Source organism: Stegodyphus dumicola, chromosome 8, assembly GCF_044657685.1.
Source record: "Stegodyphus dumicola isolate Sdum_Otavi_A_Nest chromosome 8, ASM4465768v1".
NCBI lineage: Eukaryota > Metazoa > Arthropoda > Arachnida > Araneae > Eresidae > Stegodyphus > Stegodyphus dumicola.
Genome location: NC_140775.1, coordinates 103871636 through 103898959, shown reverse-complemented (window position 1 = coordinate 103898959; position 27324 = coordinate 103871636). Strand labels below are relative to the sequence as shown.

The 27324-nt window shown below is 31.4% G+C and overlaps 2 protein-coding genes across 5 annotated transcripts in view; one reads left to right on the top strand and one right to left on the bottom strand.

Moving 5' to 3' along the window:
- Nucleotides 1-27324, top strand: part of LOC118186822 (uncharacterized) — a 370423-nt gene that overhangs the window by 260236 nt on the left and 82863 nt on the right. The window contains exon 3 of one of the 3 annotated variants that reach the window (XM_085822216.1): nucleotides 6459-6540. The exons of 1 other annotated variant lie outside the window; for it this stretch is intronic. In XM_085822216.1, coding sequence (XP_085678342.1) covers nucleotides 6478-6540 — 63 coding nt within the window. In that variant the 5' untranslated portion in view covers nucleotides 6459-6477. Of the gene's footprint in view, nucleotides 1-6458; nucleotides 6541-27324 lie in introns of those variants that run through there. One more of the 3 variants, XM_085822213.1, reaches the window with a different exon arrangement.
- Nucleotides 207-20223, bottom strand: LOC118186820 (uncharacterized). Of its 2 annotated transcripts, XM_085822217.1 has the most exons (3): nucleotides 20067-20223; nucleotides 10294-10514; nucleotides 207-447 (listed from the first exon to the last, which is right to left on the bottom strand). In XM_085822217.1, the coding sequence occupies exons 1-2, from the start codon at nucleotides 20076-20078 to the stop codon at nucleotides 10299-10301; spliced, it is 228 nt and encodes a 75-aa protein (XP_085678343.1). In that variant the 5' UTR covers nucleotides 20079-20223; the 3' UTR covers nucleotides 207-447; nucleotides 10294-10298. The 2 variants fall into 2 exon arrangements, with proteins under 2 accessions (XP_085678343.1, XP_085678344.1); XM_085822218.1 differs by lacking the exons at nucleotides 10294-10514; nucleotides 20067-20223 and adding an exon at nucleotides 9445-10244.

Sequence of the window (27324 nt, the reverse complement as noted above, 5' to 3'; positions counted from 1 at the left end):
GTTTCGAATAATTTGTAGTACGTTTCTATGCATTAGTTATCAAGCAGATTTAACCGTAACATTTTAACATACATTTCCCTGTTGTTCTATAAATCAAACATTGCTTTAAAATTAAGTAAGTCGTATAAATTCCAAACAATATATACATATTTATACTAAAAATGTATTGAAATAAATTAAAAATGTATACCAAAAGTGCATTTAAATCAGAGTGACATAATAACAGTTTATTTACAAATAAAATTATGTATAAAACATCAGATCAATGCGAAAACTTAGCCCAACTTCTATGTGAAAATACATATTTTAAGAAGACAAAGTTTCAGTTCAGTTTCTGACAAAGGTGCGTTAGAAATTTGTCAATATGCTATAACTTTGTATTTTATTGACTGTTATATCTAGTGAGAGTAGCTTCTCTTTTGTTCGCTGTAACGTCCTCCTTAGTTCCTAAAATTGAAAAACAGAAGTTTTAGTATTTTTTAAATAAAAATAAAAATTTCAATACTTTTCTATTTTCTCTTTTTTCCTAATTAATTAATTCGAAAGCCAATATTACAAACTTCGAATTTCTAAAGCAAGACATAAAAATTCGCATTAAACTTAAAAATAAACAGCTCGCGAATCATTAAATGTGCAAATTCGCAGTTTTGCTTCCGGATTGAGCCTAAAATCATTTCTTTTTTCTTTAAAAATATAAAAGTGTTTTCATGCTTTAATATTTGGCAGTCCTTGATGCATATGGTAAAAATTGTGCTTGAAATTTATGTGAAGAAGCAGTTTAATTTGCTTCTTCCCATAATCATGGCATCTCGTTCAATTTATTTATTTAATCAAATTTCGCAAAGTATATGACAGGAAAGGATGACTTCTTACAAAACGTTTCAACAAAAAGTGACTTGTATTCGCTTTACACAAGAAAAAAACATGGAAATGCCTCTTTCGTAAATAGTGTCTTTAATCGAAAGGCATTACAAACTTAAGAAGTGCAGTATAGAGTTAATACTGCAACTTTAAATACATAAAGAACAAAAGAATTCTAGGTCATCTTAGTTTATAAGGTTTTTAATTCACAGATTTGAAAAAATTTATATAGCGATGTGACTGCAAAAATTTACAATAGTTGATCTAAGTTACGAGTTTTTCCATCTAATGCGAACTTTCTAGAAATGCAAATGGTATTGGCTTTTGACTGTATCTTGGGTTCATAAAGTACAATTTTGTTTGGATACTGTAAAAATTCATAATGTTGAATATAACCATCATCACTATACTGAATATCCTTTATTTCATCGATGGTTTTAACCCACATGGCTTCACACGATCAATCATCATTGGTTTATTTTTAGTTGAAGAGCAAATAAGCAGCAGCCATAAATGGATATACTACAAAATTATATATTATAGAATGCAAGAAATATGATATATATAAATATAATAAACAAATGAAGAAATTCAATGTAAAAATTTGTAGAAGTAAACTGCAATTTCATCGGAATTCACTCCAAAGTTTTTTGTTGCAATAAATATGCTAGACTGAGTTCCAACCGAAATGCAGATATCGATAATTTCTTGATTATTTGGACAGTTTTTTGCATTGAACTTCTTGTTTTGTTTACTATTAAACTATAAAAAGGTATTTTCTTCTAATGATTTATAAAAGCTGGCGCTTAAATATATTCTGTTTAAGCGTCAACTGACATTCAAATTTAGGGTTATGCTTTTATTTGGTATTTTTCTCTATCTTCTCCATCAAAAATGATCTTTATATTGTCAAAAACAGTTTATACTCAATTCGGTGATTTATTTAACTTTTTGATGCATATTAAAGTGCAGAAGTCCGTTACATTTAATAGTGGTATTTTCTTTTCGCAATATGTCCATTCTATTTAACTACATGACTGCAGTATCTTAAGCACTGTCATGAAAATATACATTCCACCAGTACGTAGAGTTTATGAAAAAGGGCTTATTAATTCTGTAATATTTATTAACAAATTTGGATAATTTTATGTTACACGGTATTTTCTGTTTTAAGAGCTAAATTGAAGTATTATTTATGATACCAAGGTTATTTTCTGAAAATATTGCTCATTGTGAAAATGGGCATTAAAATCACTATGAAACTTTTAATTGTAAGATGTCTGCTACTCAGGAAGGTTGGATGCAACTTCTAATTATTCGCTTTGGCAGACGGCAATTTAAAGCTGCATACTAATACTGTAAAGAAAATGATGTTGCACTAATTTTTCATCGCAAGTGCGTACAAAATTTTCCAGGAGATTTCTCAATTGAAGAACATATTATTATCATGCAAAATCACAAAATAAAAAGAATCTAAATTTGCAGTCAAGGTGTCATGAGAAAGATGTTTAAACAACATCAATGAAGCAGTGGTCTGGGAGGAAATTTTAATTCATTACTGCTAACATGAAACAACTAGAAAGATCTGTTTTTCCAAGGTAATACAAGTTTGCACTGAAGTAGTAAAGAAACTTTTAGCGTGATTTATACTTTTTATATTTCTTACTTTCTGAATTATTATAACTTTTAATTATTCAAAACAATAAATATTACAAGGCAAAAACTTCCTGAATTAGTATGAAATATATACAGTGGTGCAGTAGTGACGTTTTAAAGATCAAAGATAGGTGAAAGGAATATTTCATCTCTGAAGAATATTGCATAAAACAAATTGCAAAATTTACCTCTAGAGAAAAGCAAAATAGTAAGAGTTATTTGTGCACTTTATAAAGCTTAAGTGTTGCGCTTACATAGAAGTAAATGGAGAACTTTTAAGATATCCTCATGGATATCTTAAAAGTTTTCGGTCGTTTTCGGTTGAAATGGCGATTTCGGTCGAAACTGGAAACAAAATGCGAGACAAAGATATAATGGATATGAATTTGGATAAAGTATTGCTGTAGAAAAACAGGTCATGAAACTTTTATTGCGTATTACCTTAACAACGGATGCATTTCTGAACTGCAATAATAAAATCAAGGGTTTTCTTAAATCCATTACATTTTCATATCAAATTTATTTATAGCACACAGATGAGAATCATAATGTTGCAAAATAGGTGACTACTATATTTATTTTCATTTCATTCCTTTGCAGATAAACATGCGACTAGAACTCTCTTCTAGAATAACAGACGTGAAGTGTTACGGCATAAATATAGTAATCTAATTTGAGAGTACGTTGCAAAGGATTTTATAACTTTCTTTCTGTAGGACCTTTCAAAACATTTTCTTAAGTAAGAAACCTATGGCATGAAAAGAGTCTTTTCACATTATTACTCATATTCACACTTGAAAACATGAGAATATCTGGCATTCAAACAAAGCATTTGCCTTCTAAAAGACTTTAAACAATAAAAAAAATCAAAATGTTTAAAATGAAAATTTATTTTAATTTAAAATTCATAAATTACATGTTTAGGATAATTATAATAAATTCAAAATGAAATATAAATGCGCTATTTTACCAATAGGAAGCTTGTTTACCCTTTACACTGATGTAATTTTAAAATCACGTAGTCATTGTCACGTTAAATACTATGCAGTTTTAAAGCGGAACTTCTGACGTGAGGGAATTTCAACACTTTGATCTTGAGTGTTTAAAAAATACAGAAAATCATCCTTTTAATGCTTAGTTTATCAAAATAGATTTAAGCCCCTCTTATGATGCCATTTATCATCTGTATTTCCCATATATAAGCATATATATATATATCTTTTACGACCTAAATAAATCAGTGTTCCAGACTTTTATCAGTTGCTGCTTTTCAATTAGATTGCAAATGAAATTATAAATTTTCAAGTATTCGGTTTTGACTGTTAAATATATTTCTTCATAAATAAGCGTTGATTTCGTGTCAGTAGTTTTTTAAATGAAATGTCCTAAAATATTTATTTGAGTTATTGAAATATTTTAACTCGCAGTCAAGTGATTGATTACTAAAAGTTACCAAAAATTAAAAACTTTTATTTCAGAAGAAAGTTAGTCAAAAACATAATATGAAAACCGTGTTCATTTTTAACCTATATTTTGGAAAACGTTCTAACAAGGAAGTTCTCTAAATTGAACGTTGAATTGGTCTAACATCGAACTTTAAATTTTTCTGAAAAAATTATACATGGTTATACTCATCTAAAATTCATAACACCGAAAGAATTTGCTGCTAATACTGTATAGATAAAGATCTAAAATACTATAAAATATAATTAGATTTGGCAAGTAGCATCCAAAAGTTTCAAAAATTCAGGTGGGAAAATTTAAGGGCGATTGGTAAAACCCGTGATAGGTAATTCGGAAGTAGGCTCAAATTTTGGTGGATGGTTTGCCTGAAGGCAAATTTTCGTGGTTTTTCCATTGATAATGTGAATGCAAGTCATTTACATTGAAACTATTTTTTAGTAAAATTTTTCCTTTTGGAGCTTTTATCTCCAATAATAAAAATGCTGCAAATTTTTCGCTTGGCTAAATTTATTGAGGGCACATTCGAAGTTGCACTTTGTTTTGTTTTTTCGCCTTATGTTACGTCAGAATTTTATTCCTTCTTTTCTTTACTCGTATAATCTCGAAATAATATATGATTAAGGCTTGGCTTGGTTTTCTTTCTCAGATTTATTATTTGACATTTATCTGTGAATTCATTTTCAGATGTATATCTATATATTTTCAGAAGTGAAGAGGCAAATTTTTTCCCCCTATTACTTTATCATCCGTCATTTTACTTGAAATTAAATATTTCAGAAATCAGGTTTTTCAGTTAAATACCTTCTTTTCTACAATTTATTAATTTCAGATACCTAGCTGCATAATTTGAAATAATATCCAGTTCGCATTGTATGAATTTATACCTTCAAATAAAGAAATAAGTATGGATTAAAATTCGAATTTAGTGTCTCCTTAATTTTAGGTTTCTCAATCAATTTATTTCATGTTAAAAAAATACTGCATATTGGCAGCAGTGTGCGTTTAATGAAAAGTATATAATGTTGTAAATATTTATAAATATTTTATTTCTCTTTCTTGTATTTTTGATTTTCGGTATTGCAATATTTTTCATTGTTTTACTTATTTATTTTATTTATTGATTGTTTTTAATAATGATAATTGTACGGTTTGTTTTGGGGTTTAATGTAATTAATGGATATATGTCCTGTATTTAAGTATTTATTTGCTACTTACACAATCTATATCATCAGAATTATAGTTCTTTTAATTTTGAATGGACAGTTTTAGAATTGTAAAAATGGTTCATTTAGTGGTGGAAATATAGGTAATTTCGTTTCTGAAGAGCTTTGGCGAAAGGTTTTGTCACCAAGTTGGCGAATTTCCGTAAGATATGCGAAAACACATTTTCGAAGATTTCGACCGATTCTTTCAAAAGTTTCCAGAACTCCTTCTTTTAAGCAGATACTGTTGAATATCCATATTTTTCTTGAATTATTTCCAATCATTGCTGTACTCTGTGTACTGTTTATTATGCCTAATAAATTTTTCATTTCATCCTGCTTATCTGGACTTAGTATTCAAAGAAGAGTCAACGATCCCACAGCTCGATACAAAATATATCTAATGTAATATAAATAAAGAGTAAAATTTTTTTATCAGTTAGACTTAATTTGCTTAAGACTATGATTGTAAATAATTTGATTGAAAGAGGATATTCTGCAATCCGAATATCTTCTTAATCAAAGGCTATCAGAAAAAAAAGAGTTAAAGCTAAGAAAATATCTACAAAAAGTGTACGTTCGATATCTAGAAAGGTTTGGTTTGGTTATTTTATTTCATCTATAAAAATTTAGCTTTCAACATTAACACAGTAATTTTCTTTTAGTGACCTGGAATCTCTTGTATTCTTTTTCCCAAATCGGCTCCAAGTTCACTTAAGAGCAAATTGTAATTTTACTTAAAATTTAAGGAAGTGTTTTTGATAAATGAGTATGAATGAGAAACTGAAATTTTAAAAGTCGAACTGTATTTTGTGATGCAGTGCTGTTGTGGAGATTTAAAGTGTGTGTGTGTGTGTGATTATGGCAAAGCCTCGAGGGCTATCTGCCTAAGAGGAGGGATGCCTTCGTGGAGGACTTTCTAAGGGAAACTGGCTCGTATACACGTTACACATGGGGAAAACCACGAAAACGCCCATGCAGCCAGCCCGTTCGCGGGATTCGAACCTCGGACCGAACTACCAGTGTTCAGCGACTTTACCGCTCGGCCACTGGTGAGCCGTGGAGATTTAAAGAAATTTTAAACTTTTTTTTGGAAAGTTCGCTATTGGTGATGAAATTCGTCAAAAAAGCTCACCATTGGCGATGAAAAATACGATATTTTTCAATGTAATTTGGGGGGGGGATTTTCTATAAAATGTTAATAATATTAGCATCTAATTCTTTTACTGTTATGCATTTCATGATACGAAGGTTCATATATTGTATTTGTTTTAGAAATTTTAAAAGTTCAAGGATGGAAGATCTTCTGGAGAAAGTGCAGAATCGCCCACTTATTTGTTTGGCTCTTTTTACAAAAGTAAGAAGAATTGGATTTTTGTCAATTTTCTTTAACTTTTTAAGTGAAAAATAGGTCCATATGTACATGGATAAAGGGAGGGCGCAATGCCATTTTTGTGCAATTCTGTGATGTTGTTTTTAAGTGAAAATAGGTCGATGTGTACATGGATACCGAGTATGTGCAATTTTTAAAAACGCGCCAATCAGTGGGGATTCTGCACTTTCACCGATCTTCTTTGTAAGTTTGGTTATTTTGAAATTTTTCTTTACATTTTTAGAATAACTTAATTATTACAGAAAAGGTAACATAGAGATGTTGATATATATTGCTCAAAACATTTCAAAAGTGCTAATATTACATATAATACATTGATTAAACACTTTTCAAAATTTTATTTAAAACATTTATAGTAACTTGATTAATACATAAGTTGAATCTCTTGATAAAATTATTCATAGTTTGTTGCTTGTGATGTTTCAGATAACAATAATAGTAATAGTAATTTTTTAAAATATGATAATATGCTATTTATGGCAGCTATAAGCTGGTAATTCTTGACTTTCATAAAAATGGCTCTGCAAAAGCTATTAGAAAGGTTTGGACATTCATCCAAATTAATTTATAATTTTATACTCGAATGCACAACTGAGGTTCGTCAGAAGGAAAAACCTTAATACTTTTAAAAGACAAAAATTTTATTTAATTCTCGAGTTACAAAGAAATGTATAACTTAAACATATATTAACTTTGTTACTCTTAATATGCTACTTACGTATTATCCCGTCGACTGTGATACTTTCGTTAACCAGCACTATTTAACTCCAGTTATGAATACGCGTGACGTAACACTACACTCATAACATCTGTTGTTTTATTTGATGTAGCTTCAATCGATTCTTGATAAGTCCTTTTTTTATTAACAAGGATATAAATTAACTATTATTGCTGTAATTTTTCCTTAAATTTTAAAAGAAATGAATAAAATTTTGGACCTACCACCTACAGAACAGCAATAAGTGGATTATTTTAATATTACATTACAGGATTCTATCATAAAAGTGTATACTAATGGACACGATATAGCCGACAAAACAACAGTACATCGGAACAATCGCCTGTAAGAAGCTTGTACTTAAAGCTTTCTAAACATTTCTTCAGGTAAAATCGGAAAATAAAATAGGAGAAATCAACGAAAACCTTTTTAGGAAGCGCTGAAGTGAATCATGTCTATTCATTGTTTAATTAAAGAGACGTCAGTTCCTTCAGAATTTCATAGAAACGATTGGCTCAACTTTAGCCAGCTTTTACGGTCGACGAGATAATACCGTAAAGTACCTTTAATTTTGTTTTCTCTAGCAAATGTACTATATGATTTTGAGTATAAACGCGCAGCTACTAGCATTTAAATGCATCAGACATATAGCTGATGGAAGAAATGAAACTTTCAATGAGCAATATTCTTTTAGTTTTCATATATGTTAATAAAAGTTTTTTTTTTTTAATTTAATTAACTGGTCTGAAGTCTTTAAATTTTTTTTTCATATTTTTACTAGTAAGACATTTTCAAGAATAATATGCTATGGATTATACTTTTATTTTAGATACTACCTTTAGCGAAATTCCTTCTGAATTTAGCGACTTTTTAGCTGCTTCTGTAGGTGTATCTAGCGACATTTGAAAGTGAGAATTGGCATTCATGGATATGCTGCTGTTATCAATAATAGCGCTAATTTGGAATTCTCTTTCCTTTTAAATTACAAACATATGCTATTGTGGTTGATAATAACATAGTTGTTCTCCGTGTCAGTAGGATCTTGATGGATTTTTATGAGAACCATCTGCATTCTTTTTTATTGCATCTCTGGAAATTTCCGTTTTCGTTTTGTCTAACTGTTGATCGATGGCGCCATCGCTGAGTAAGCGATGATTATTACGTTTACAATAATTAAAAATTGGAGGTATAACACTGTCAGTTTATTGATATTGCTTTGCGTTTTCCGATTTGTTCTTGCTTTCGTGAAGTTCATTTTCAGTGATATGGAAATGTGAAGTTTTCTGTACAAGAAGATAAGATTTTTGTGGTGTCCGTGTAATTTTTCAATGAGAACGGAATATGTGTAGTTTGCTGATTATTACTGTATAAATGTATTAACTTTATTTTAATCCATATTAGTGGTCCACTACATACATATAAAATTATGTATGTAGTGATCCGTGAAGTTCTAAGGGTTGACGACCACTGCTATAGTTATCACATTATTTTAGAATATTTGACCCATTTATTAATCCGCTTCAGGAGTTAGATATTTGACTATGAACTAGGAGAGATAGTTGACAGAAAATTTGGAACTCTATTTTAAAGATAAAAAATTTCCTCGACAGCTATACTAAAAATATTATGATGCGGAGAAGATTTTTTTAAAAGATTAAAAGCTACAGGCTGGAATTTTTTACACTATAATATAAAATAATGCTCATGAAAAGTCAACTATGATATTTTCGTAGAAAAATCTTTTAGCTTGAATCATTTGAAGTAAGTTAAACAGTATTCTGTTTATGTAATTATTATATCATGTGAAACTTTTGAATTTTTGAGACATTTAAAACCATGTGTCAGTAGTTATGGTATTAATACGACTATTTTTTGACCATCTGAAATACAGAGGGCAAATTATAGAGCACATTTGGAGGTTCTTAATTAATTTTCAAAATGTAAATATTCATTAATCAAATGTTCGATGTGATCAGCAAAAATAAATAGCATCATGGTAAAATTAGCAACACATGGGACAGAACTATGTCAAGTCTGAGACTAATAATTCTTACACACGGTGTCCCTTCAAGATGGCCTAAATTTTGCACAGCCAGATCCTTGCTTGAAAAATAATAAAAAATAGAATAAAAAATGACCAAATAACGCACCTCTACGATCCATAATTTTCGAGATAAATGCGAAAGAAAAGCATGACCTCTTATCCGCCACATCGCATATAGTTGCAGCTTGATGGAACTCTGGCGCATTTCTGCGCTTCTGCACGTGATTGGCTGGATATGGAATGCTCATGTCGCTGGACTGGGTTGGCTGATTATATGGTCGCCACTAACGCCAGATCTGACACCTTTGTAATTTTTTTTTTCTATGAGACCATTTCATGAAACTGTTCTAGCTAGACCTAATTACTATAGAAAGTGACTTAATTTCTCATCTTCCTGCTGCATGTACTTTGGCGGACACCATGTTGCTGCAACGTGTGAAGTCAGCATTAAACGTGCACATCGATGCATGCCTCGATATGCTCGTTAGACATTTGAACGTCTTTCTGTGTAAACATATGCAATAACGGATGATCATGTTTCAATAAAGTTCCCCCCTTTTGCCTCAGATATGACGTCATACATTTCTTTTACATATATCTCAAAACTATGGGTTATACAAGTACAGTTCTTTGAAAAAAATTTTATACACTCCATAGAGTAATCTGACTGCGCAGAGTTTGGGCGGTTGGGAGCTATAGAAACATGAGCAAAACCCCATGAATATTTCGTTTTTTTTTTTTTTTTTTTTTTTTTTTTTTTTTTTTTTAAGTCTTTTAAGCTGCACATTGTTGTTTATTAATTGTTACAGATGCATTTAAAACTCTTTCTGGGAAAGATTTTCCATGAAATAGGAAAATAGGACACTGTCTGTAAAAATATATGAATTAATTTGTTTTTAATTATTAAAAATTTGAAACTAAAACACAGATTTCTTCTCTTTAAAAGCAGTTTTACCTTGATCATCGCTTTCCCAAACTTATAGTCAGGGCTTTCCCGTGATGTCCATGATGAAGGGCGTGATGATAGGAAGGATAATAGTAGACAGGACCATGACTGTATCCATGACCATAGCTGTGTCCGTGTCCATAGGAAGGCACATAATGATGGGAATGTCCCAAGTGTATGGAAATGATGGCCATTGAGCAAGACAGCAGACTGAGAAAAAGAATTGCCGCCTAAGGAATAGACAGATTTCAGCATTAAATTAATAATTAGGGAGCTATGAGTTTATTTAATAATAATAATATAATTATTACAAGTTTATAGTTAATTTATATTCTTGAATGCAATATTTTATAGTTAATGAAATCCAAAATTCATATTAATATAGAAAATATTTCAAGATTTTACTATTTTGTAAAGAGTAAAATTTTCGATACTTGTCTCTTAATTTTGAATTTTTGAAAAACTTCCATCAATTCAAATTCATTCTTTAAATTAATACTGTGTTCTTGAATTATAACCAAACAACTTAAAATGGTGCAAACAGAACAGTATATGCTAACTACTTATTTCTCAAAAATTTGAACTAATCAAGAGATCAAAAAATAAAAGCAAGAATGTAATCTTTATTAGGAAGCATGTCCCAAAAGAATTTTCTTCAAGTAACATGCCTTATAGCTATTACACGATAACAGGTTTCCATTACAGCAGTTGTTCTCAACTTTTGTTGCCACATGGACCGCTTTCAACATTCTTAAATGTTCTTCCCTTCTCCTTTCCAAAACTCGAAAAACACATATATACACTTATTTAGATTAGACTATTTTTAACGTGTTCTACAAATTAAATAAAAAAAAAAGTAAGAAAATATTGATAAATATCAAACTTCACTAAAAGTTTTTTTTTTTTTTTTTTTTTTTTTTTTTTTTTTTTTTTTTAGGTGCTTACATATTAACGCAACCACCCTTAGTAGAAGTCGCGAAATTCTCAGAATGGGCCAAACTCTGACAACCATACGCAAAACAGTTTTTCTGGCAGCCATACTCATAACAATTCTTCAAATTAGCGATGTAGCCATTTTCATATGCTTTCTTTTCGTTGTATTCCACATTCAAATAATTTTTACAGACGAACAGTGATATTTTTTGCCTTAAACTCAACGCTTATGTAATTTGCCAGCAAGGGAAGAAATTGTGGTAAAAGTTTTACAGAAATACAGTAATTTGACACAAAATCACTAAAGGGAACAACTGTTTTGAATTTTTTAAAGGCCGCGAAATTTCAACGACAACAAAAGAAAATAAAAAGCAGCTTGTGAGTAGATTTAATTCATTGATTTTTGAGATAAATACATAATTAGAATGTAAGATGCATATTTAATAATAATTATACAAGGAATAAGTTAAATTTTTCAATTGAATTGTATGATGTCTTACATAATCATTCATTTTCATTCGTAAAAACAAATCTCTGAACTGCGCCAAGGTGATTGAGTTAATGCGTAAGTATTGTTTTTACATTTAAACACTAAAACTAAATACTTAACAGTTAAATAAAAGGCTGACAACATCCCCAATTGAAACTATTAAATTTATCCTGCATTAGAAAGGCCTTCTAAGACGACAACCCCTTTAAAATAGTACTTAGCTTCTGAGCATTTTGCATAATCAATTACGCATTTTAAAAGCTTAATTTAAATTTAAAAGCGTCTGAGCAATACACAATGCAAATCAGTTTCCTAAAGATAATTCAAAGCTATCCAAACTATTAATTACTCACTCCTGGCAGATCAGTTCATTTTGAAGCTGTCGCAGATCAGGAGTCCTTCATAATAATTAATTTAGAATGAATACAATTATAATACTCATGTCTATGTGCAGCTAAATTAATATAATTATTTTTTTCTTTTCTTGTTTGAAGGCCCAGAGACAGCTATCTCCCAATCAGTGTCAAAAATCATTTTAAATTATCGAACATTAGAAATCACTAAATGGTTGTAATGTGACACAGACTGAAAACCTAAAAGAGAATTAAAGAGGTCAAGAGGTCATGTGATGCCAAAAAGAAAGCATGTGAAGCACAATATCTTAAGGACACTTTGTTTAGTCTTAATCCTTTATGATGTCATTTTACAATTTGATTTTAATCAAAAAGCTAAGAAACTATCCATATTGTTTTACCTTTAAGATAAATTATTAAGCTATAATCTAGAAGCAGACTTATTGCTTTCAGTTAACATGTGAAATCACGTCGGGGCAAAGTAAAATCCGTAAACAGTATCATATCTCTGAAATTGACAGATAAAGAAGGAAGAGATATAAAGACGGCGTTTATCATCCAGTTGCTTTGATAAAAGTTGCCTCTGTATGGAACGTTAAGACCATTAATTTCTCTTTCGGCGCCTGTGTCCATGGCCAATTCTCAGAGTATTGCCACTCTGCAAAACATAATACCTTTAATTTATTTTTCAAATTGAGCGCATCTTTTATTAACAAATAAGGCGGGTGATTTGGAAGCTATAAACGCATTCCTAAATAATTTAAATCTTTACTTTCTTAATAAGGCAGCTAACTGATTAAAGTTAAAATGCATTTAATTTTATAATATACTAAACTGATAATTTAATGAACAATTGCAGTTTTGGTATCATCAGTAAAATATATTTCTAACGCCACATAAACATAAGTGGCTACGAATCATGTTTCTCCAGTCGATTTTTATAATGTTTTACTCTTTTAGTTTTTTAATTTTTCTAAATTTTTGTAAATTTTTAAGAGCAGGGCTTAATTTTAATGGTAAGCCGGTTTGAAGTACTAGTCTATAGCTTAAAATGTTCCGACTGATTTCCCAAAATGTAATTTGAAAGCCATTTGTAACGAGGTTTATACTAAGGAAAAAATGTGCGTTGTCGAAAAATTGTAATATCTCTTGTTTTTATCTATTTTTATTATTTCGTATGATTTATTATTAGCTTACCTTTAATTACTATTCTAGTAATTTAGCTATGGAAAGTATGTATAATGTAGACTTTAGAAACTCATAGTTTAAATAAATCTTAAAAATAAGGCTTATTGGTTATTTTAAAAACTATTATCAGTATTTTGCATTTAATTTCATGCAACTAATTTTTGTTAAATTTCCTAAAAATTTAGCCTAAAAGCACAGGGTTTTAACAAGATAACAGCTTCATATTTCAAGATCATTACATAGAATTTGTTTTTCTACTATGTATCTTTCCTCTACGTGGCCCATCGAGTCCTGCAACTGCATAAGAGATAAGATTTTCCATACTTCTTGACGCGTAATCAGCTCTTAAAGTGTTTCCTTCTACACAAAATAAAATCTTCAATTCATTTTTTATTCTAATTACTTGACAAAATGAATAATTTGTAAACAATAAAAGAACCTCTTTATTTTTTAATATGTATCTCAGTGCAGTAATTTCAAAATAAATTTAATTAATAATACATCCAAAAAATAACTTTTATAACACTTTGCAGCATTTCTATGATTATTAAAAGATGTTTCTAATGCCGTACAGTACGTAACTCTGTGCAGAATCCTTGATTTTTATTTACTGAAACCCATGTGAAATGTTCCTTATTAATAGTTTCAAAGCAGAAATTTTTATTGACAGCTAAAAAGGAATTTACTTTTATAGCATGAGAATTTTTTTAATACGAATCGAAAGAAAACTTTTACAGATTCTTTCAAAAGAAACAAAAATTTAGGAAAAAACTTATTTCCTTTTAAAAATGAAGCATAAATAGAGGCATGAAATACCTCTCTCCTACTTCGAAAAACATAATTGGAGATAAGACCATTGCTAGAAAAATAAAGTTGCATTAAATTTAAAAGGGTAAAGATAATATGCAAAATAACATGCTTTTTACGTATGGTATACTAGTAAAGATTTGCAGGACCGTTAAAAGCAGATTTAATTCCAATCTGAAATATCAAAAACGCCGTTTCAAAAATAGATACAGACTGCTTCATATTTTTATCACGTTTATTTTTAATAGCTCCTATTCGTACATTATAAACCAAAAATATTATATGAAAGACACGATCGAAATGAAAGGTGCATTTTAAAAAATAAATCTGAACATTTAACCTTGTCACTTTCTACCTTAAATGAGATGCACGCATGAATTTTTAAAATGAGAATTCCCTCCCCTCCCCCCCTCACATTTATTTCTAGCCTTGAAATTAAATATTGAAGATATTCTTCGTTTATTTGTTAAAAAAATTATTCATTCACATTATTTACCTTAAATTATCTCTGCATATTTTAGTTTATTATTCAGGTTTTTATAATTACTAACATTTGCAGTTTTATAGAAATGCGCTTCAGAATTGTCATGTTTGTGAAACTCCTTAAGTAATTATCTAAGGAAAACGGACTTATGCTTGTGTTTCTTATAAAGAAATTTTACGAATTCCCCAAAAAACATATATTCACAAACTTCTCCATTTGACAAGATAGAAGTAATATTGGTATCTCGTACAGCAACAAAACAAAATCTGTTTTAGTAAATACGTTTACTGCAGCAAATCTGTTTTAGTAACATAAACAATTTGTTATCCATATTTTCCTCTGCGTGATTTAGCTTTATTCATTACACCTCTTTTTCTCTATGCAATATTGGAATCTATTACGTCAATGGAGCTCTTGTCATCTAAACGATATGGAAGTTTTGTCATCGCCTAGGCTATAAGATCTTTAATTTAATTTCCGTTAGAACTTGCAAATACCCATTTTCCGAAACGTTATCATTTGACGTGACTTAATTCTTTCTAGATATAACTGAACTTTATGTTTAGAGTTATAATTATAGTTGTTTAATAAACTGTACGATTTTAAAGCAAAAAGCGTATATATTATACAATCGATATATTTTTAATATTACTTACTATAATATTGAACTTATAATAATAAGCTGTAATTGTTTGTGAATATTTTCGTTGTTATTGCGATTTAAAAGATGTCGCTACTTTGGAAGAAAAGCGGCACAACTCGAAAATCACTAGTTAAAAGGACAACTCGCATGAAGATTTGTTTTGTTAAAACAACACTAACATAACTGTCGCTTAGCAGCTATATATACGAAGAGACCCTTCCACATGAAAATATATCACATTTTCGTTTTTTTTTAATATAAGCGAAAAATCGCAATTTTTTTAGTTATGCTAGTTTTTTTCTTGAGTAGAGATTTGTCTAATGCTATATAGTACTATAATACGTACTTTGGTAAAAACTTTTATTGCATAATTTTGTACTTTTGCCTTTATATTTCTTTTTATTCAACTTTCTGCATTTTAAGCACAACAAGCAAATAATTCCACTAAGTTTTCCAACTCTCCATAATTATGATAATTCAAAAATTATTCTTGATCCTATAAATTAGTTATCGCTTGATAGATTTCATGCTTTATAAAATTCATTTTCGCAACGCAATTTTCCAAATTCATGATTTTCGCTTTTGTCTAACTTATCAATGAATCTGCTATGCAACGGCGTATGAAACATAATGGCATCAATAAGAAAGAGAACGTGTTGCATATGCAAATGAACTCTGACCTCAAAAATTGAACTTACATGATTTTCAGAACTTAATATGCATGTTCATCTCACGCTCCTATGTCTGATTACTTCCGGTTTCAGTTATCTACCTTCATTTCGAAAATTATTTTCAGGTTAGAGATATAATAATGTTGACCTGATCCAAAATGTAGAAAGATTAAAAAAGGTTAAGACATTAGAGATTGCAAGTATTGTTTAAACATAGTGACTTCCATACTAAACATTTTCTTTAATAACTTAACTTTTCTATAGACTCCAGATTCACTGGGAACGGATTAATTGTACTGCGAATTAACAGAGCCTTGTCTAAAATAAATTGAACATGTATTTATAGCGGAACGTGGAAAATCAACTATTGTCAAATGTCAGCGTAAAATAAAGCTGCCACTAGAAAATATAAAAAGAAATATATGTAGGACAACCAAAATGGTTATCATAAGCAAATAGTTATCATATCATATCATCATAAAAATGGTTATTATAGCAACTCTGAGTATTTTAGAGTTACTTTTGATAATTTACGTAACAAATTGAAGTTATTATCTAGATTGAACTGTTTGAAAATACAGATAAATCGTTAGTTATATTTTTGTTACTTATAGTATGAGTTATAATAATTTTCTTGTGTTTTTAACTGCCTATGGATTAACCATGACTTTGAATTATATGTGAACGTCGCCTGGAATCACCATGGTAAATCGAGAGTTGACAGTAGAAATCAAATAAGAGTCTATGCAAAACATTATGTGATTTGAGTATATATGAAACGTGTCATCAGATTTATTTACGTATAAGTACGACTGCTATTATTACTGCAATTTCGTTGCAACTAACAATAAATAATAAATAAACAATCATTTTTAAATTACATAGATTTATTTAAATTGACTAATAGAAAATAAAATAATAATTTATATCCGTCAAATCATGTTTGGCCATCTGAGATTGAAAGCAAAATCAGAGAATTGCTAACAGTGGTGAATTTTTGGTGATGAAGCAGATCGATAAAGTGGTGATGAAGCAGATCGAATATAATCATCATTCTTTAAATGCTGGTAGTTCGGTCCGAGGTTCGAATCCCGCGAATGGGCTGGCTGCATGGGCGTTTTCGTTTGCATGGGCTGCATGGGTTTTCCCCATGTGTAACGTGTATACGAGCCAGTTTCCCTTAGAAAGTCCTCCACGAAGGCATCCCTCCTCTTAGGCAGATAGCCCTCGAGGCTTTGCCATAATCACACACACACACACACACACATTCTTTAAATGCATCATTACTATGCAACTAGTTCTAATTTACTTATAATGTTGTAAAAGTCGTAATACAATTCGTATATAGAAAAACCATAATTTCATTTCTAATCGCATGTGGCACAGATTATTATGCGAGCTATAAAAATCATTTTTTACTTTTTACTGCTCATTTAACCAGAATTATGTAATTTAAAAGTCTTTTTCTACACGTATGCATTATTTTATGCTTTTTAGTCTGTAGTATATGGGAAAGTAATAAATAAAGAACAGCGTTGCTTATGAACTTAAATTATTCGTTAATGACCTCTTATAATAAAGAGCAAGTGACATCATCTTTTTTCCAAATGTCTTTCGAAATATCCAATTGGACATATTTGAATTCAAATTCCTTAATTTCTGTTTAAATCAACAATCTGTTAGCAATACCTTTTAAAATTTTCGGGCTATAAATTTAAGTACTAAACTTTTTAATTTAAAAATTCATTTTTTACCAATTCCACGGTAACTTAAGAAACTGAACAACATTTGAACAAAATCCAAAAATTTGACAAGTAATATCAGAAATTCTACAAAACCTTTATTTAGAAGATTATTTTTCTATTTATCCAATGTTCAAAATTTTGAGATTTGACCGTTAAAAAATAATTTATGGGAAAATTTCAACACGAAATAAAAGAAAACTTATACTGAATTTTGAAAATATTTCTTGGAATATTTCTTGTATTGGCACTGCAAATAATCTGTGTGGAAACTCTCCAAACAAATCGGGTTGATAGGACAGAGTCAAAAATTAACATCAATATTTGACCTAAAATATTAAAAGACCAAAAGAAACGAACAAGCAGTATAAAGGAAAATTATGTACAACCGTATTATAATAATCATAAGGAAATTAATAATATTAAATATAAGAATTCATACAGAAAAAATTAAAATTCGAAGTAAAATTGCGTAACAAATGTTTAAAACTGGACTGATGATCGTTACATTAAAAAAAAAAAAAAAAAAAAAAAAAAAACTTGAAACTATATAAAAACTATTGTTCTAATTTCATAAATTTTAAGTACTCTTCAACTTGTAATTGCACTGGTTCGGCTTTAATACGATTTTTTTTCTTTTAAACAGACCCGTCATATATGCGCAACTTAACGTTTAAATAAAATACGTAGAGGTAATTTTTTACTTAATTTATGTCCATATACTTTCATATATAATTAATTATTCAAAATTTGCGTAATATATAGCAATCTCTGTATATAATATAATTTAGCACATAACGCTTCTAGGAAATATTTACTTAATTTTCCCTAAAAATTTGTATTCAAAATTTTTTAATATATTTCCTGTGTAGTGCCTTTACATAACGAGCTTATACAAAGTAGGCTTTCTTATGTTTGGTTTGGTTTATCTGATTACGGCAAAGCCTTGAGGGATATCTGCCTAAGGAGAGAGTTGCGTTCGTGAAGCTTTTTAAGGGAAACTAACTCGAATACACATAAGAAATACCACGGAAACGCCCATGCAGCCCAACCAGTGCGCGAGATTTGAATCTCGGACAGAATTACTAGTGTTCAATGACTTTACCGCTTGGCCGCTGATGGGTCAGGCTTTCTTATGCATCATCTAAAATTTTAAGGCCGTTTTACGTGTGAGACAAATGCAATAGTACATTAGATATTTAAAAGTAAAGGAAGCAAATAAAATAGAATGCCGTAGTGAGAATAAAAGTCTTATCTTCTATCAACTAATATTTTTATCTGATCTCTTTTCTTAATTTTTATTGCTAATTTTTTTCATTGTAATTATTTTTTAATTAGTTTAAATATAATTTTAACAAATAAAAATTATTAAGGACAAAACAAATTATTCACTTTTTGAATCCGAATCCTGAAAATCTCTAGAATTCTTCACATCAGAATAATAAAAATAAGAAAAAAGAAAACAGGTTTAACTTTATATGGGAAGGTTTTTTTTTATTAAAATGAAATTTCCAATCTGCGTTTAATGAAAAGTAAGAATATAGCTCCTAAAATGCATCTATATGTATTAAGTAGATACAAATGAAATTTCAAAAAGGAAAAAGGTATATAATTTCAAAAAATTCAAAAAAAAGGTATTTTTATTATTAAATTAATTATTATTAAATTTCAAAAAAAAAGGTATAAATTTCAAAAAGGAAAAGGTACATAAGGAAAATTCTTGAAAAAACATATTTGAACAGGAATTATTTTTTTTTTCGAATTTTTTTGCAGGATCCTTTTTAATTAAAAAGATATTCTATTCCTCAAATAGGTAAACTTTGCAGGCCTGTTTCTACAACTATCATAGATAACATTGAAACTAGAAAGCTAAATTCTGTTCAGAAAATTAACAGCCGTCACAATGTGGTATTAGTGATCCTAGACCACTAAAATAACAATAACGGTTTTATTTTTTTAGCGAATGCTTCCTTTAAACATCAGTGAAACTAACCTTTCCAGTGCTTTGAGGTTAGAATGTTTTGCCAACTCCAACACTTCATAACCAATATCTTTTATATAAAAATTATCTTCTGAAAATCATGCCCACTTCGTATGCAAAGTCAAAAATTTTTTAAATATATATATTAAGACAATTTATAGCTTATTTCTTAAATTTATTTTAATATGAAACCCATTTTGTTGTATTCTTCTAGAAGTAGCAGAGTGAAACAACTTAATTATCCTCTTTTCAAAATGTCTTGAACGAGGTAGTATACGGGATATCTTTTAGCTGCAGGTACTTTTTTGCATTTGTTAAACATCTTCAAAAATGCACAACCATTTTGCATGAAAGAGAGTTAACCTTTAATCTTTCCCTTAAACATTGTTCTATTTCTATCATTACGAGATTATTGTCAAAGTAATATATTTAAATAAAACATTATATTTATTTTCGCCTAAAATGCGAAACATGTCACAAAAAGTCTTACCAAAACCTTCATCTTCCTTCACCAGGCTGAGGAATTTAAAAGAAAAAAAAAAAAAAGAAAAGGACTATCTTTCGCTGCAGATTAAAGGGTGTCTGCTAATGAAAGTTACCCGACAACTTTTATATACATCATGGGTATCTAGCCTAAAGGCAGAAATGAAAGGGATCATCGAGTCGATCGGGTTCGAAGTCCTGCAGGGGTTTCTCTGCCCTTCGTATGGGTCAGTATTACGATTTCGCTTTCGAAGGTATTGTGCTGTGGTGTAACACTTACCAATTCACCTCGGCCACGCGTGCTGCTTTCGGTGCGCAGTTTTAAAGAATGGAGGTGATTCAGACGTCATTTTTTATAATTGCACAAGTCAGAAATGGGATCTGCAGCGTTTCCGGGGCCGCGCCTCCATTGACTTCTTGTGGTACTAATGGGGTTATACCACTCTCAAGAGATGGGAACGATCAAAAAGCACTTGTTAAACCAGTAGCGGCAAGTGAAAAAGAAGATCTGTTGCACTGTAACAATGCTTATATTTTGTTTATATACGAGGATGGCTATCTTTTGCGATGTTTGTTTACATTCACGAGAACTTGTTAAGCATGCTGAATACACATTGTTTCCCACAGGGTGATAATTTGTGTCGCGTCCCTAAAAGTTAAAAATTCACGGATTCGAAATATTGTTGCAAGAAAAATCTTTTTTGTGTTTTTTAATCTTAATAACACCCTCCAATAATTATTCTATTTACAAGGAAAATTAAACTTACAATTAAATGTTACTAAATTAGTTACGTTTTTATTACTTTGTTATACTGGTTAAAGAATGAGGATTATTAATCGTATTTTACTTATAACCTGTAACTTTTTCTATAGTTTTAATTTCAAGCTGTCAATTAACTGTTCAAATTGCTAGATAGCCGACGATTTATGTCCAGCATCACAGCTTCATTAACGAGACAATACAAAATTCGACCCGAAAAGGTAAACAATGGCGCTTTTGAAATTATCAAACTATTCAAAGATTAGATTAACCGTTAATTAGCTATAATATGCAGATATAGTTTGGAAAAAAATTAATCTCTCGCTCAAAAGATTAGTGATACTTTTTAAATTGATAATTTTTCATAAAAATCTTCTAGGCCTATTCACTGCAAAGTCTTTTCCTAATTCCTCCCTCCCTATCCCATACCGTAAAGGCTTGCCTCGTATAAGGAAGTCAACCCTCGCGTATTTTACCGTAATCGATTAAGCAAACAAACAATGATCTTCTGCTAGAGACTAGCAGAAACTTCTAAAATTGGCAATATGTTTATCAGCTTATTAATAATACTATAAAAATGCAACGTAATATAATGAAAAAGATGGAACTACAGGTTACAAACATTTCTAGCATTGAAAACCGCCGTATTAAATCTAACTGCTATTCGAAGGACATTACAAATGAAGAATTTGTAATTTTTTCATACTATGCGAATGAATTTTCTAACATTTATTTTCTTTGATTTGTAGTCGAAAGTTTCAGATATCTATCTCCTTCGGCAACATGTCTGAGCTGAAGTTTTCGCAACGAGGTGAATTCTTCGTGTTTCATCATTTTAAAGAGGCCTTACGTAACTGGGTCGTCTAGCCAATCGGCAAAATTGCAAGATGTGGAGCGAACTTGTTTCTGGACTGCAGCACGTGTAGTTCACGTTAGGAAGAAAGGCGAACATATGCTACAACATAGAATGTTCTTTAAATTCAGCACGAGTATAGCTAGAACGTATTTCTTATTGCTTCAGGTTTGGCTCTTGGCACACATATAAATCATTTCTAAGAAAGCTCATTAAGTTTCTTAAGGGATACGATGGTTTCGCCAACATATTTTATAAGAGAAACTGTTAAAAAAAATTTTTATCTTTTTTCTCTAACCAACTGATTACGTTTCACCTCTCCACAATATCTTTCTCTGCAATGTGCCAGGATCTTTCCTTTCCACATACTTTCAACGCATAGGCTTAATTTATTTGATTATGGCAAAGCACATGAAGGCTATGCCTAATTGAAGAGATGCCTTCGTAGAAGACATTCTAAGGAAAGTTGGCTCGTATCCATGTTACACACTGCGAAAACCAATGAAGCCAGCCTGGAATCGAAACCAACTGGAATTACCAGTATTCTACAACTTAATAGTTCGGCCTCTGGTGTGCCTTTCAAGGTAGAGAATTTCAGTATATTTTTGCTGAAAAAAAGATATTTGGGTTAAAATGTCCTCTTTACTCATACTCGCGCAGTCCAAGTTTTAGCGCACTAAAAGAATACTTTGTAGAGATTTTGGTGTATTACCCAGAATATATTTGCTTAAAACGCATCTTTAGTCTTATACCTATAGCGATTTGCAGACATTTAATTTTTTTATTAGTGTATTAAATGTTGTATTTTTGCAGTATGTGTGGAGTAAAATATAAACTGAAGGTTCATTTCTTTGCATTAAAATGTGATAGGGGTGGGGGATAGACTACATTTTTTGGAAACGAATAGAAGGAAAAAGTTCTTTTAAAAGCCAAAAAAACTGACGTAACTCCAGTTAAAAGAGGAGTTCAAGCTGATAAAAAGATAAACAATTTTGAGCAAATATAAAATTAAAAAATGCAGCCATTTAACCGAAAGAAGATATTTTGGAAAAAAATTAAACAAAAATGGGGGATTGCGTTGCAAATTTACGTCATTTTTAAGTACAGCTTATATATACAATTAAAGACATATCTATTACTAATAATCTAATTTCTTTTGAAAGCTTACTGTCACATTATAAAATTTTTAAAAAGTACAGTAACAATTAATTTTTCAACTAGTTGAAGCAGCTTAATACCATCATGTGGTTTATACCCCTCAAAACCAGTCTTTGAAATACATTTAGTACATTATACATTTACCTTTAGCAGTTAACAGATTTTCACGGTGTGTCGGTATCCAAATAATCTGGATAATTGTCTGTGGAATATACACTGCTGGGTATTAAAATTGCATCACCAGGAAGGAATGATCTAACGAATGTCAAAATTACACGAAAGGAAGAAGAGGTTGGGATATGCGAATGATCAGTATTTCAGCGCATTTCAGACGACGCAGGAGACAAAAACGACGTCTGAAGCGCTCTGCATAAAAGAAAAGTTGTGTAGTGGATTTCTCATTCGGAAAGGGCTTTGTAAGGTCGGAGTTTGCTCAGAATATCGTGTTATGCCTCGAATAGTAAGAAGAAATATTTACCAGCAAGTTTCGAAATATGGAATCAATGGGTTGCTGAAGGGTTGGAATCAATGGGTTACTGAACAGCATGCAGGACCTCAACGCCCTCAATGACTAACACCCGAGAGGACAGACATATTGTGAGGTCTGCCCTGCAAAACCGTACAACCACATTACGGACCATTAGTCAGAAAATGATGTTTGCAGCACGCCCAGTATCCGCTCATAGGGCGCGTCGACGTTTTCAGCAGTGTGGACTATCAACAGGGCGACCATTATTTCGGCTTCCCTTGACAATGTAGCACACAGAGAGAAGGCGACTCTGATGCCCCGAACGACAAAGCTAGATGCAGGAATGGCACAACGCCGTCTTTTCAGACGAATTCCAGTTGTGTGTGCCGTATTCTGATGGCCGTATACGTGTCTGGACGATCCAAGGAGACCGCACGTTGTCTCTTTGCATCGATATCGGCCTAGGGACCATGCACCTGGTGTGATGGTTTGGGCAGACATTGGGTACACGACAGGCACGTTTCTAGTTCGGATCGACGGTAATTTGAAAGCTGATCGGTAAATTTCTGACATTACGTCCAGTAGTTGTGCCCTATCTTCGAGGCCTATCAAACGCCATCTTTCAACAAGATAATGCAGTATCACATGTTGCTGTCGTGCTCTGACCTTTCTCGATGCGCAGGATATTCCATTGCTGTACTGGCCTGCACGGTCTCCAGATCTGTCACCCATTGAAAACATCTGGTCATGGGTTGCTGAGAGACTCGCCCTTCACCCCTCTCCAGCTAATGCGATTGATGAAGTGTAATATGGACTTAAAGCAGCATGGAATGAGTTGCCCGTTTCTGTCATACAAGCCCAGTTCGATTCCATGCCTAACCGGGTGAGTGATGTTTCAGCTGCTAGGGCTGGCAGATGTTTCTACTAATTTCGTACGCCTGTAAACCTCCAGACTGCTTACAAATTTGATAATTTTGTCTTCATGCCATACTATAGATGCACAATAAATATCCTTTTTGTGTTTGCTTTCTTTCATCGTTTTTCAGTTTTAATGGCCAGCAGTGTATTTATGTGTAGATTCAAAAAGTATCCACAGTGCATCAATGCTGCTTTAAGTCCATATTACACTTCATCAATAGCATTAGCTGGAGAGGGGTGAAGGACGAGTCTCTCAGCAACCCATGACCAGATGTTTTCAATGGGTGACAGATCTGGAGACCATGCAGGCCTGTACAGCAATGGAATATCCTGCACATCGAGAAAGGTCAGAACACGACAGCAACATGTGATATTGCATTATCTTGTTGAAAGATGGCGTTTGATAGGCCTCGAAGATAGGGTGCAACTACTGGACGTAATGTCAGAAATTTACCGATCAGCTTTCAAATTACCGTCGATCCGATCATGTAGGTGCTAACGTACAGGTCTGAGTTTGCATTCCATCCATACTTGCTGGATGTACAAATCAAGCTTAAGAGGACACCAAGAAAAAATTGGTATATGACGTTCACAGAAAAAACGTCGGATATTGCATGCGATATGGGCGGTAACGTTATCCTATTGAAAGAAAGCTCGAAGTAAGCTCCGTGGCATTGATAAATCTTCTGATTATAAGACCTCGCTAATGTACCACTGATTCATAGTGTCATTGTTTTATAAAAGGCGACAGCAAAAAGGGAATCTGATACTAACCCTAACCGTAATACTCATGCTGAAGTCGATGCCGTAGTGCGCATATCTCAGTGTCTAATTAATCCATTTTCACAATTCAAACATTAATCAATTAACTGCAAGATAATTAACTACTGGAATAATTTCATATTAAATTCAAAAACTGAATTCAAATTTACACCCATAAAAGACATTCTGACTATAATAATAGTACATTTTGAGGCACATTTAGAAAGTTTACCGATTAAAATAAACTGCCTAAATTGGGGTATTAGACTATAATCAGTTAAGTATTTTTGGCCACTGTGTAAGTGGTGTAACTACTTGCATTGAGGTTGCTTTTATCGGGAAATATTTGAATTGGCTTTTAAAGACGCAACTATTTAAAAAAAAGTTTTATTAATAAAGTGCTGATTAATTGAAATGCAAAAAAAAAAGTGTTGATGCATGATATTAAAATGTATAATGGCATGTCTGGCTTGATTGTAAGCATTATGTTAATTTCATTACAGTTAAATTTTTCTTGTCCAATTCTTAGCTTCAATTTACTACTTCCGGCCAGAACGTAGTTTTGGAATCACTCTGAATACTTAATGAGGAGGAGCGGTATTTAAACCGCGAAGTCTACTTGCTGAGTTAGAGAGAATCGGAGTTTCTGATTTGCGCGCGTCTGTCATTTGGCTACTCTCTCTCAAAGCTGTTATTACGCTCGGCAGACACTTGATAAGCTTCGTAGTCAAATAGAGTTAAGGGGCCAACTCGATTAGAATCCTGATAGCTTCGGCTATATCTCTTTAGCTAATCTTAGTTTTAGTTTATTTCTTAGTCTATTAAGTTCAAGCCCAAGTGTCGGCTTTTATTGTACACTCCAAGACGGAGTTTTGTTAAATCTTATTGGAATAATAAAGGGTTAGTTACCCTTTGTAATACTTCTTTGGCGATATGAAGCAACTCCAATGATGGAACACAGCAATAACTTTTATTTAACACTCAAAAAAATGGCGACATACAAACAAGAAGAGAAAACATATTCTATCATTTAAAAATAAATACATTCTTCGTGCGAGAGTTGCACGTGGCACTCGAGTCTGGTTTCAAATATTGCCATTTACAAATAACTTAATGTTCATCTATTTAAATTATTTAAACTACAAGATTTTAATACTATTTAAAGCTGTTACAACCTCTCCCCCAACGGAGAGACTTTTTCCGAAGGGAAAAGTTCTGTAAAATTTGACAGTTTAATAAGCTCGGCTTGCTCATTTGCTTAAAGAGCAAAGGTTATTTCTCTTATAAATTTCTAAATTTCAGGCCAAAAAATTTTAAGTTTTAAACAATACTTTTACACTACATTTAAAAAGAAAGAAATGGAGAACGTTCAAATACATTAGTTGAGCATACATTAAACAATAAAATTAATTCTAAACGTGGTTACATACACTAAGAGTTACATTACTTAATTCTACTCAGAACATCTACGTTCTTGTGCAAAGATCCTTTGCGATGAATGACCTTAAAATTATAAGGTTGTAATGAGAGTGCCCAGCGCATCAATCTAGAGTTACATTTGGCGTTGGATTGTATCCAGTCCAAAGAATTATGATCAGTTTGAATCAAGAATTCTTGCTGACCATCCAGATAAAAATGCAGTTTCTTGATAGCGTAGATGATAGCAGCGCACTCCTTTTCAGTAGTACAATAATTCTTTTCAAACTTAGTAAATTTTTTTCTTATATACAAGATAGGATGTTCACGTTGTTCATCATCTAATTGGCATAGTACTATACCCATGCCATTGTCTGAGGCATCGGTTTGTATAATAAACCTTTTATCAAAATCGGGAGCATACAGAATTGGTTTCTTGCATAGCAACTCTTTTAAATTTTTAAAAGCTCTGTCACATATTTCAGACCATTGTATATTTCCTTTTTTTGTTACCCCCTTCAAAGCGTCCGTGAGGAGTGAAGCAATTTCTGAAAATCTCGGTATGTACTGGCGATAATACCCTACCAGCCCTAAGAAAGCACGTACTTCTGTTTTGGTTTTAGGTGTAGGATACTCCTTTACAGCCAGGATCTTTACTTCATCCGGGGTTCGTTGTCCTTGTCCCACAACATGGCCTAGGTATCTCACTTGATCTTGTGCAAATTTACATTTTGATGGTTTTAGTCGTAAATTTGCTTTCTGTATTCTTTCTAGAACAGAAGTTAAGTTTTTAAGGTGCTCTTCCCAGTTTTCTGAGTAAATGGCAATGTCATCCAGGTATGGTACAGCGAAACCTTCGCATCCAGCCAGGACTTTAGTCATAACTTTGCTAAAAAAATATGGGGCATTTTTTAATCCAAAGGGTAAAC